This window comes from Coloeus monedula (assembly GCF_965178545.1).
Source record: "Coloeus monedula genome assembly, chromosome: 4".
In the NCBI taxonomy this organism is placed as follows: Eukaryota; Metazoa; Chordata; class Aves; order Passeriformes; family Corvidae; genus Coloeus; species Coloeus monedula.
Window position 1 is genome coordinate 65,739,776 of NC_138784.1, and position 13,031 is coordinate 65,752,806.

Below are 13,031 nucleotides of genomic sequence, written 5' to 3' on the forward strand. Positions count from 1 at the left end.
AAAATAGGAAACAGTATGTGCATTCTTCATTCTTGACAGTCTTGTATTCAAGATTTTATTAGTTGCTTGAAAAGCAATTAATAAATGTTAGAGAGTATTCATTCAGTAACCTTGTGAAATGCAGTATGTATGGTTGCCATAAGGAAGACATTTGTAAGATTATGTATAGTGAGTCATAAAGTTGTATCTGAAGTCAAAATCTGACTGACAGCCAATTACAGCCATTACTTTATGTACATATGTTAGTTCTACCTGATGTCTCTTCAGCTGTAAGCATAACTAGTAAAAGCTTCAATTTCATTGGTTATTCATCTCCACATTTGCTCTCGTGTTTGCTGTAGTCTGCCCTTATGACCAAAGTTTTCCAGAGCACTGACAGTATTTCACTGCTTGTTAGTTCAGTGTTTGTGCAGTCCTCTCTGGAGTCTGGCAGTTAATGTTGAAAAGAGGCAGATGGTAGACTTATGTTACTAAATGCATAGTAAGAGAAAATGGAGGAGGAGTAAATTTAGGTGCTAGCAGATAAAATGACTAACAAGATGATTTTGAGGGCTATCTTATATATGATGTCAGTTTTAAGTCATCTGAGTTTCTCGACTTCAGAGAGCTATAAAAATGATGAGGCAAACGTCTGTCGGGAATGATCTTAAAATTGTTGTCCATCCCTTTGTACTTAGTCACATCTTAGAGGTCCAAATTATTTTTTTTTCCAGAGCAACATTGCTATGGAACATTAGCGCTGGTTGTTAGTACTAGTATGTTTGTACGTCAATTATTTTCAATTTTATTCTATTTTGTTTTAATGTTATTGTCTTTTGGTGGGAAAAAGAAGCTCAAAATTGTATCTGCTGGTGTAAACTGTTATATTCAGATTATTTTCCTTAAATTTCTGAGGTTATTTTCTGAGGGTTTTACTCTAAATGGGGTTTCTTTTAAAACCATATACTTTTATTTCTGTCATAAGACTAATGGTAGAGCAGTGAGTTGAATGTTCTCTTTTTTCAAGTAATTGAATCAAGGGAGCACAGATAACACCAGCAGCTTCAGTAATGGTCAGTTGTAAGTATGGTGTATGTTCCTCTGTGCTTCAGGACAGTTAAAGTAGAAACTGTTTAGAGACGCATTTAGTAAGTGTGCTTCAAAGGACTATAGACCACTTTCTGAATGTCAGACTTGCACTAGTTAGATAGTTAAATTAGTTTTTTTACATTACTTCATTTATGCAATCGGATTAAAAAGAGTGACACCTGTAGAGGAAGCTGCCCCATTTCAATATAACTAAAGGAAAGTATCTAGCATTGATTAATAATGAAAATAGGACTTGATCATTGCATACTGCCTCGCTTGTGGTGTCTTTGGTATGCCATCTTTAGCAAAAGGAGAGTGGGGTAACAGAGACCATTTTTTATTTTAATGTTTGGCCTTTTAAAAAGCTGAAATCAGTTCTCTTGTTGTACCTCCTCTTTCCCCTCCCCCCCCCGTTTGAGAGCATATAGAGATACATGAAAGTCAGACCATCTTAGGTATGAAATGTCATCATCTTTTGTGACAAAACTGTCAGTTTCTAACCTGTTTTCATAATGTGTCTTAATATATTGTCTCTTCTTAAAGATTTGCTGCATTTGAGTTGTAGTTGCATTTGCATCCACGAGCAATATTCAAGACCAGAATTGTCATTCAGGTTTTTTTTTATGCAGGCATAGTGTTCAAGTTAAAGTCCCTAAGATCTGACTTTCCAACCCTTTGATCTTTACAGCTCTGGGTTTTGTATGTAATTATTAGAACAATCCATTAAATTTAGATTATTTGTCCACAATTTGTCCAGTCTATGTATAGTATTTTTGTTTGATGAATGTTCTTTTAGATTTCTACCTACTCTAGCTTTCAAAAGACACTTTCAATTATACATCAGATACCTGTTCTTCATATGTGTACCTACAAATGTATATATATGTGTTTAAATCTCTTCAAGTTTGTGTTGGTTTTACTGGACTGCAAGCCTTTCATTTTCAACCTCTGAAATTTAGTGTCACCTAATCCATCTGTAAACAATTCCCCTGTTAGGTCACACAATCTTTGATTATTTAGGTCTACAGTGGACAGTATCTTTAGAACAATCACTGCTTTCTGTGCTTATCCTGAAAATGGGGTTTTTTTTCCACAGCTTAGTGTCTGAACAGCAAAGTGACAGATTTTTCTACAGATTTGCATCTGTGTCTTCACTTACTGTTTTATGAGAATAACCTTATATGTTGCCTTTTTAAATCCTCCTCTTTCTTGAAATACTTCCAGTTCCCAGCTGTTGTGTCTAAGTCTCTCTTTTCTCCTTCCTCCTTTCCAGATGCATTGTTCTCTTTCTTTTAATTACTGGACAAACTGTACATGCTGTGGGTAGTAGTTCCAAGATGATTTTTCTGGCTGATGTACCTTGGCATTGGATCATGTTCTGCCAATAACCAAGGTCAAGCAGCTACCCACAGGAGAGTACTAATGTGGACCTTCCCTGTACCCATCTGCCGTCTTTCCTCCAGTGCCTTACAGGTCTAAATGTAATAGAAGTACTTTAAAAAATAAAATACTAAGTTTCTTTGCTCAGTCAAAATTGCATGTCACTGGTCAGCTGGTCAAATGCTATTAAAAGGGGAATGGCGGATTTACATCTTGTACTCCATTAGCCTCACTGTCAAAGCCAGTTATTATATATAGTTTTAAAATCCAGCATTTGCTGTTAAAAATATTGATGTTTGCTTGATACTCCATTACCAGGAAAGCCTGGTTTCTGTAGAATAATTAAGGCAATGGATATTTGTAGCTGATTTATCTGGAAAGGTTTTTAGAAGTGTTTTTCTAATTCCTGATACATGATTTGGGAAGAAGGGATTATTTCTCACTTTTGAAGTTGTGTAATTAATTAAAATTAAGTAATTAATGTGTTTTCTTAAGTTATTCAGTATACATCTGCACTTCTGTAGGGTCTAGTCTGTATTGTAACCATTTTATCCAGTATGTGGTATTTTATGAGCAAATATGGTTAACTTTAGGTTTGAACACAAAATATGTTACTACTCCTGTTTACAAAAACTTAGCTCAAGTTATAAACAGACGAGGAGAAGCTTTATCAGCTAATGAGAAATTTGATTTTGTAGTCTTTGTTGTTGAAAAATGTGGGAATTAATATCCAATGCAGAATACTAAAATTAATTTTTTTCATTCACATTTTTTTGTTTGGTTACATTCACATTTACCAAGTTCAGTAATGCATTTGCTGAATATAGTTCTTAGGTGATAATACTTCTGTTGTGGTTCTCAATATTTCTCTCTTCACCTTGTGTTTACACCCTGAAGGATGATGCTCGTCAGCTCTTTGTGTTGGCTGGAGCAGCAGAAGAAGGATTTATGACTTCAGAGCTTGCTGGAGTTATCAAGAGACTGTGGAAAGACAGTGGGGTTCAAGCCTGTTTCAACAGATCTCGAGAATACCAGCTCAATGACTCTGCTGCCTAGTAAGTACAGTCTGACAGACAAGATTCCCTTTGCCTTCTAACTAGCAGCTAAAGCAGTATGAGGTGTCATCTTTTGACAAATTCTGCTCCTATGTAGATGGAAACCACAGAAGTATCTGAACAAAGATAGTGTATACTTGGATCAAAATGCTGCAGCAAAGCTTTGAGGTTGGAAAGGAAGAGGTGTAGTGTAATTAGGAACTTGTCATGCTCTGACCAGGTGTTTCACTCCCTTATAGAAGACAAAAATTGCTCTAAGGTGCTTTAATAGCATTTCTCTTACAAAACCATGACTTAAGTACCTTTTCAGTATCTGAACGTGTCCAAAAAATGTGATGACATGATCTGTATTACCAAGGATACTCTTTCATGTTCGTAATAGTCCTATTTCAACATTGCTACATTTTTATTGTTAATTAATGGTCTCTACTGGAAATGTGTTGAGCCAAGAAACAATTAGAATGTATCTTTTATGCTAGGGCACTTCAGTAAGAAAACAAAATATTAAGGAACTAGGAATGCAAAAATAAGATGGTGTGGTAGCAAGTAATGGTAAGTCAGTAAAGGAAGAGAGTCTACTGAGGGAAATATAAGATGGCAAAGCATGGCAATAGCAGTGATACTGCCTTATAGTGCAATTTTTTAAAGCTTTATGATTCTGAAGTATTTTGTAGTGCTTGAAGTTTTTTCTCACTTGTGTAAACTCTCTTCCATATGGAGCACTTCATTTGGAGATTCACATAGTCTCCTGTGGTAACCTCCTGTGTTTTGTTTTGTTGTTTTAGAAACCTCTAACTCAAGTTTCATAAGAAAACTGTTCTTCTAGCCATATAAACGTATCTGTAAAATTGTTAACTTCTTGTTATGCAGAAAATAGAACACAATGCCTTCCCTGTTTACTATGGGAAAAGTACAAGTAAGCTGTATGGTTTTTGGAAACACTGGACTTGGCCTACGTTGCAAGAATTTTGGCAATGAAAGCATGCTAATTGTGAAAGATATGTGCAATTAGAAAGTCTCGATAGAAACTTAATTGTTATGTATTAGGCATTTTTTTAGACACATTAATTCTGGGCAAAACACTGAGTTATTCTTTTCATATCTGTTACCAAATAGAGTGGTTTTGGGCTTTGTTTATGGTTCAATGTAATCTGCAGTTCAGTAGGTTATGAAGATGATGATGTTCTAATTAGTGCAAATAACACTGATCTATATGGAACCATGTTTGCATTTTGGAATTGCAAAGGAAAAATTCTTTGCAGTGGAATAAATTGCCTAAGTTTTCTTTCATCTAGGATGAAATTTCGTTGTGTGTCTAAAGCTTATTTTGAAAAAACTTGGAAATTTGGAATACTATGTCTTTTGTGTCTCAGAGAAAACTATTTTATAGAATTCAAGCACAATGTAATGAATGGACCTAGAACTTCTGTAATTTTTTTGTAATTATTTTGTTGCTGTTTTATGAATAACTGAAAGCAGTGTTTATTTTTACCTTTAGTTACTTGAATGACTTGGACAGGATAGCACAAACCAGCTACATTCCAACTCAACAGGACGTTCTCAGGACTAGAGTGAAAACTACAGGAATAGTGGAAACTCACTTTACTTTCAAAGATCTTCATTTTAAGTATGTAAATCATGCTGCATGGTTATCTATCCATCAAAGTTCCTGTAAAATTATAGAATAGGGCACTCAATGGTGTAATTTAACAAATTTGTCTAATCACAAGTTTATTTCCCCTGCCCCCATTTTTTATGGGGAAAAAAAAAAGGCATGTGAGAGTTGTTGGAACTCTGATAAATGTTTTGGTTTTATTGAAAATGTTTTCTAAGGATACTTTTGATATAAATTATATCTCAAAACAAAATACTGCATTTTTTTGCCATGTTAAATAGCTGTTCTATTGGATTCTTGTTTTAAATTCCGTTGGAGAACTGGAGGCTTATAAGAGTTTGCTGGTGTTGTATGAAAGAGTAAATCCATTTTCCTGAAGAGCTGAATTCAAATATGTGCTGTACTTTAAGGTAGTAGTTTAGAGATGAAAAATTTATGTTTTCTGTGGTGTGGGATTTATAAAGTGATGTTAATATTCTGAGCATTTTATGTCTGAAGACATAGAATCATAGAATGGTTTGGGTTGGAAGGGACCTTAAAGAACATCTAGTTCTAACCCCTCTACAGTGGACAGGAATGCCTTCCACTAGACCAGTTTGCTCAAGGCCCCATCCAACCTGGCCTTGAACACTACCAGGGATGGGACATCTGTAACTTCCCTGGGCAACCTGTTCCAGTGCCTCACCACCCTCACAGTAAAGGATTTCTTCTTAATACCTAATCTAAACCTATGCTCTTTCTCTTTGAAGTCATTCCCCCTTGTCCTCTCACAACGTGCTCTTGTAAAACGTTTGTCCTGACTCCTGTGCAGCATTCAAGGTGAAAACACAAGATAGTGTTAGCCATCATAGTATAGTACACTGCTTCCTACTGATGAGGAAGAATGTGAAGAAAACTCAGTAAAACACACATTAAATATGCAGAAATTGTTGTCAGCATATCTATATTATAAATTTGCTTAGTATCTTCATGGAAAATACTTTTTCTCATGGAAATGCACAGCAAATACTGAAATATGGATACTTCAGGACCATCAGTACTGTGGAAATCTGTTTTGTTTCCTTGTTTTAGGGTTTAAGAAAACAAAATTGTATTAATCCACGAAAGAATAGTTGATAAATGGTAATGAATCTCTTGCAAACATAAGGAGAGTAGTCCTTAGCCAAGTCTCAAGAGAGGACTTCAGTATTCTCAGGACCTCTCTATCTTCTCACTTTCTAATGTTTCTTGTTCCCTATTATAGATGGGTCCGGTCTGTACAGATTATTGGGACTGTTACAAGGACCATATGGTTCCACTTCTGTAAAATGTGTCTCTGAGCCAGGCCTGTGGAATTACTTAGCTGTAATGTTGTACATTCAAACACCTGTACCTGTGCCTTAGGCAATAGGCTTAATGAGTTATTGGGAGGGCTTGAAGTACACTCTTACATAACCTTGAAAAGAGCTTTTAAGATGAAGCAAAGGCATGAAAGGCTCGATTATACCAAGACAAGGGTACAGAAGTATGACTAGCTGCACAGGATCATTTTTTTTCATGATCTTTTCTTTCCTGTTCTGCTGTGTGTGTTTAGATTCTTTCAGATTGAGCCTCAATTCAGTCTTCTCTATAAAGCGCTTAGCATAGCTTTGATTATTGGTTCAATCCAAAATGCAAATACCAAGTCATCTTCATCCTGTTTCTTTAGACTAGTCCAAAAGTTGAGTCTGATTATTTACTACTTTTGTGTTCAAATAATACTTTTTTTGTACAAGTGTTAATTCTTATGGAAATTCAGGTCTCAGTATAAAGTTATAAAGCATAGCATTAAAATTGACAGGAGTAATTACTAAAATTTAAGGGATTCATTATTAAGGTATGCAAGTATAAAGTATCTTCTATGGGTACAGCCATTGCTGATAGTTTGAGAACTAAGTAGGAGTAGTAGGTGGCTGGCTTACATTTGTATAGGGTGATATCCAAAGACTTCCCTTCAGATATATTTCTGAAGGTAAGGAGCAGGAATATCTTTCCTTTTTTTCATCAGAAATAATCTTTCAAGTGTTTTTAACATGGCATTATCTCGGTGTAGAATATTAAAAGGACAGTGGGCATTGTCACTTGGCAGTTGTTCACCCAACCTTGTCAGAGGTTACAGTGTTTCTGACAGTTTTCCATGAGTAAGCAAAGGCTCTTTCTTTTTTGTCTAATTTGTTTCCTTCTCTACTTACTTTTACTGTGTTTGTTTTTCAAATTAATATCTACCAACTTGGAACACTAAGATACCTAAAAATACCAACTGTAATTGAATCCCTTCAAGTGCAATTTACAGGGTTTGTGTAGTGCGCTAACATTAAATTGGTGGGATTTTTTACCTGCGCTGCCCTTGCAAGGTTACAACTCAAGGAAAACAGGAAAGGGGGATAGTAAAAAGTACAAGTCAGCTTCAGTAAGTGTGTCATATGTGAGACCTAATTGCATTTCCAGAAAACGCATTTATTAGAGGGAAAATGGTGGTTATTTTTACTATGTTAATGCTTATTTTGTCTTCCAAGATAATCTCTTAAAAAAATAGCCTATTTAAACATGGCCAGTTGAAGAATAGATTTAAGTTGTAATTTGATTTAGAAAAGAGAGGAGCTAAAACTCACCAGGATTGAGAGTCCATGTTGTTGATCAGTATCTTTTATCATTTTAGACTTTTTAGTAAAGCTAACTCTTTATTTTATACAGGTTATAATTAACTTTGTTAATGAAATAAAATATTGTAAATAATTAATTTTGTTTATCTTTCACATCATACATTCTCTTGTTCTCTAAAATGTATAAGAAGACTTTTAAGGCTTTATTAAAATTGAGGTTTATACTGAGAAAAATAGTAATTAATGCAGGGATACAGGGATTTTTGCTTTCTTTTTAAGATGTTGTTCTCAGACTTACACAGCTGATAATTCCAGATTTTGCTGGTTAATGTTCAGAAAGCTAGAAATTCCAAAGTTCATTCCCTACTTTGTACTTCTGTTTTGCAGAATGTTTGATGTTGGAGGCCAAAGATCAGAGCGGAAGAAGTGGATTCATTGTTTTGAGGGTGTCACAGCAATTATTTTTTGTGTGGCACTAAGTGATTATGACTTGGTCTTGGCTGAAGATGAGGAAATGGCAAGTACCCTAATGTTGAAGAAGGGAATAGTTGTTGGATAGAAGCTAAGCTTGGAAGGAGAGCTATAAATGGGTCTTTTGAAGTATTACTGCTTTATAAGATGTATGGGGTTTGTGCTTTCTCAGTGAAATGGTGATGCAAGTCATGCTTTTGGGTTCCAGAGTATTTCCTCATATTCTCAGAAGGAATATTAAAAGACAAATATTCTTTTAGCTACACTTCTCATGTTTTATAGGAGCCATAAATTAATGAGGATTCATTGTCAGTAATGCACATTTTGGTCTCTTTATGGATGCTAGAAGTACATGGAAAGAAATTTTTTTACTTACCTGTATCTGCTTTACTACATTTTGTTTTCCTTTCCTTCCTCAGTCTTCAGTTTTTGTTTCTTTCTAACTGTGTTTCTCCAGTCTCTTGTCATAGTTTCAGAAATGTTTCTCTTCCTTTTCCTTTCCAACACCCTTGGTTCCTTTTTCCTCTTTCAAGTTTACTCCTTCTGTGTCACTGTGCACAGGGGGCATTTTACTGTCTTGAGTCATCTGAAGTGATGCTTACCTCTTATGTGTGACTCATTAACAGACTCTTGTGCTCTTCCTTGTGATCTGCGACATTCTATAAAATATAATTTGGGGAGGACAGAGAAATAAGAAAACCTTTCAAGTCAAATGTAGTCACAGAAGGTCATAGCTAGTATCCTGCTACTTAAATGACTGGAACTTGGCCAAAGTACTTATATGTTGGATAATTTTTCTACAGAGTTAAATATTATGGTAAGAGTTAAAATACCTGCTTACTTGATTCTCTAGTTTTGTAGAACTTCTTTCCTTATTCTGGAATATCAGCTAGGTGCAGAATTTATTTTCAATTTCCAGAAGATCTAATCAGTGTTAAGACAAATTCAGGTAACTCAGCAATTCTTGTAGAATATCTGTACTGCAAAATGGCAAAAAACACTAAAAATTTCTGTAATGTTAAAAACTTAAACCTGGAAATGAGAAAAAGTACTTGCTTAAACCCTGCTGGTGGAAGTGATCTTTGTGGTAGTCTTGGCCTCTCTCTATTTCCCTGCAGTAAAATGTGATTTTGTTTGCTAAAAACTAAGATTTGTAACTGGTTCATTTGTAACTAATCAAAAATATGTATCCTGATTTTACTACTGAAGTCTGATAAAATACAAAGTGACTGGGTTTTTTTTCAATTACAGAATCGGATGCATGAGAGCATGAAATTGTTTGACAGTATCTGCAACAATAAATGGTTCACAGACACTTCTATTATTCTATTCCTGAACAAGAAAGATCTTTTTGAAGAAAAAATCAAAAGAAGTCCTCTCACTATTTGCTACCCTGAATATGCAGGTATTGGAGGGGTGTGCAGATATCAAGGAGGTTTTTTGTTAAATACATAGTTTTTGATGCACAGATCATGAGGAGCTGTGTAACTCTAGGCATCTAAAATATTTATATGACCTAAGGTTTAAGATGGGGAGTTCTTTTTATGGATCACAAATAAAATAGTGCTTAAGCCTTTTTATCCAGATGAAATAATGCTGGTCCACTGATAGCATTTATATGTTACTGCTGCAACTATTGAGGCTTGTTTATTTAGCCCATTCTTATTTTTGATGTTCTCTTACTTTTGTACTTCGATATAAGTAGGGATTCCTGAGATACATGAGAGTTTTTTGAACAGGGAGTGTACATACATTTTGACATGTGGCTTATTCAGGATATACATAGCAAAGGAGAATGAATTCATTTAACAGGTCAGCATTTTTATGTGTAATTTTCACTGTAACTTCAGACTACTGCATTGTAGAGAAAATAGCATGTTGGAGGTAAAAAGCTTAGGAAAAATGTGTATGCCAAGTGTCTTTTGAGTGTGGGAAAACCCCAAACCTTTTAAAAACATAAAATTTGAAAGCACATAACTTGAATGAAGGAAACAAAATATCCTTATCTAGCAAAGTGACGGGTCATTAATGACTTGTTCTCTGGCACTGAAGTACATGGAAAGACTATTCCTGCACCTGGAACTGAATTGGTTGCTAAGTTTTTATTCTTAAAAATGCATCCAAAAGTTTTTTTTAGTGCTATCTTAAAGCAATGGCTGTGGAATTACTCTTCTTCAGGTTTAGGTAAACTGTTTCCAAAGAACCAGTTCCTTCACAGATAGTGTGCATCTTGTTCTTCCTCTGTTGGAAACCTGCTTACTGAGCAATTTTCTTCTTCTAGGGTCAAACACTTATGAAGAAGCAGCTGCTTACATTCAGTGTCAGTTTGAAGATCTGAACAAGAGAAAAGACACAAAGGAAATCTACACTCACTTCACATGTGCCACAGACACAAAAAATGTGCAGTTTGTTTTTGATGCTGTAACTGATGTCATTATTAAAAATAACCTTAAAGACTGTGGCCTCTTCTGAGAACAGACAAAAGGTTGTTAAATGGTAAATTACATGCCTGAAAACAGGACTTAAACATTTGGAATATACCCATGCTGTGTAAAACCTGCATAGATATACTTAATTCTCTTTTATTTTATTTTTAGGTTTGAAGATTGACTTCGCACAATTCTAATCTGATTCTTTTCAAGGTGAAAGAAGTACAAAATGCATTGTGCTGAATGATAGATCAGTACTGTACTTGCCTGTTTTAACAGCTTTATTTATGTTTGTCTTGTAAATTTAAGTAATTAGTTAACACTGAGATGTCAGTTGATTGTATGTAAACTTACAATTGTAGTAATGTATTTGTATAAACGTTGAACGGAATATTTTAGTAACTTGATGTCCTCTAAAACATTCCTCTAAAATTTCCTTGTTTTATGAAGATACTCTTAGAGGAGACAGACACTTTTTGCCTTTGGATTATTTAAACATCTTGTAAAATTAAATTTTCTTTTCATCTTAAGGGTGCATGCTGCCTTACTCTTTGTTTTTGTTGGTAATACTGTATATGGCGTTAGCTTTTTTGATATTTAAACAGCCTCATAGACCTTCTCAGACTTAAAGAAACATAACCAATAAACTTGTTTTTTGCCTTAAGTTTTGAAAAATAATCTTTTTATAAATTTAGGATAAATGCAAAGATTATTTTAAAATTTAAATGAAATCCACAGTTTATGAAATCTAGGCTTGCTGTCTTTGCAGTGGAAATGTGGCAGCACTGGGAAATAAATGTTTAAGGGTCAGTTATCACTGAAGCTGATGGAAATGCAAAAAGGAAGTTGTTAAAACTATTCATATCAATAAAAAAATTTGATGCTGTGGTCTTTACTCAGTGGAGTGAATGGAAAAGTTACCTTTGGGGTTTTTTTAAATAGACAGTTAGCAAAGGCTAGACTTCAGAGTAATGTTTTTTCTGCTTACTTAAAACATAAGTTCATGTTCTCCTTTAACTTTTTGCTATTTTCTGGTAATAAAACTAGATGGACAACTTAATAACCATAGAAATATTGGGTTCTCCCACAAAACAAGGCACAGGGACTTCAGAAATTGAAGCAATTTCCTGTTGCATATAGCAAGAATCTTCAGTATTTTGGATAGGGCGTTTTAGTGACTTAGAAGTCCTGATTCTTTAATTTTATCTTTAATTATAGCCTCACAGTTTCTTTTAAGTTAAAGATGTTTTTCTTCTGGTTATGCTTTCATTATGTGATTTGCTATCTTAGGTACATATCATCCATTGCCTTAGGGATAGTGCCAAAACTGATTTTTTTAATACAGATTTTAAAAGGAATAAGCTTCTAACTGTAAATAAGCTGATGGTTGTCTTAAATGTATGTTGTCATCTAGAAAACACAAACGTACCAAACCCGGAGATACAATTTTCTATAATTGTTAAAATATTTCAGGCAGCTACAGTACACCATACGTTCTTTGAGAAGTAAATAAGTCTTGGAACCTGTGGCTATTTTTCTGTATTATCTTAGCATTTATGTTCTTAGACATGCTCAAAATATTGAGGTCATTGTTCTGTTGTTTAATTTTTGATTGTGTATGTGTTTAAGTTAGGCCTCTGCTTGAGTAAAACTTACCTGCACTTCTCATTCTTCAGTGCTTTGTTTGTTAGGTACAGAATTGGTAAATGCATTTTAAATGAAAGATTAGAAAGGAGATAACTTATTGCTGGAGGTCGTTAAATATGTTGATACATCATGAGCTCTTTCAGCAGTTATGGTAAGCAATCTGTATATCCTGGGCTGCTTTTAATTGTGCTTTACAGTTCTGGATATGATTTTAAATCTCACTGAACTACTTTGTGGAATTGTATTTACACCTACGTTCAAGCTGGTTTTTTGTACTTAATGTAAAACAAAAAATTGGGATTAATCAAATTAAATAAATTGAAATTTTGTGCCTTGGTTGAAAGAAATGTTTTTCATTAAATGTGCTGATGGAAATCTTTTTGCATCCATTCTGTGGAGGTAAATAGGTAGTAAAAGTGAGAAGATAGGAAGTTAAGAGTAAATGTAAAAACTTTGTGCTAGAAGCATTAATTATTAATTAATTAATATTTTTCCTTTACCATTTTTCCCAGCACCTTCAGTTGGAGAATTTTTGGAATTTCTCAACTAGTGGTTTATTCGTATCTTAACACAGAACAAAATTGTGAATTGATTTTGCTTGCTAGTCCACAGATAATCTTGTTTTTTCTGACCTGATGGGTAGCCAGCAGGGATGTTTCCATGTGGATGTGCTGCACTGGTTGATCAGTCTTTCTCCAGAGATAAAGTTGTCAGCCTAGCCCACTTCTCTAGGAAAAGCTAGATT

The 13,031-nt window shown here is 34.5% G+C and overlaps 1 protein-coding gene across 3 annotated transcripts in view; it reads left to right on the forward strand.

The window, feature by feature from the left end:
- GNAI1 (G protein subunit alpha i1) overlaps positions 1 to 12,577 on the forward strand; it is a 33,100-nt gene extending 20,523 nt beyond the window's left edge. For 2 of the 3 annotated variants that reach the window (XM_082280981.1, XM_082280983.1), the window contains exons 4-9: positions 3,346 to 3,503; positions 5,002 to 5,130; positions 8,127 to 8,256; positions 9,462 to 9,615; positions 10,492 to 10,706; positions 10,808 to 12,577. In XM_082280981.1, coding sequence (XP_082137107.1) covers positions 3,346 to 3,503; positions 5,002 to 5,130; positions 8,127 to 8,256; positions 9,462 to 9,615; positions 10,492 to 10,682 — 762 coding nt within the window. In that variant the 3' untranslated portion in view covers positions 10,683 to 10,706; positions 10,808 to 12,577. The remainder of the gene's footprint in view (positions 1 to 3,345; positions 3,504 to 5,001; positions 5,131 to 8,126; positions 8,257 to 9,461; positions 9,616 to 10,491; positions 10,707 to 10,807) is intronic. The other variant, XM_082280982.1, reaches the window with a different exon arrangement.
- Positions 12,578 to 13,031: the final 454 nt, after the last annotated feature.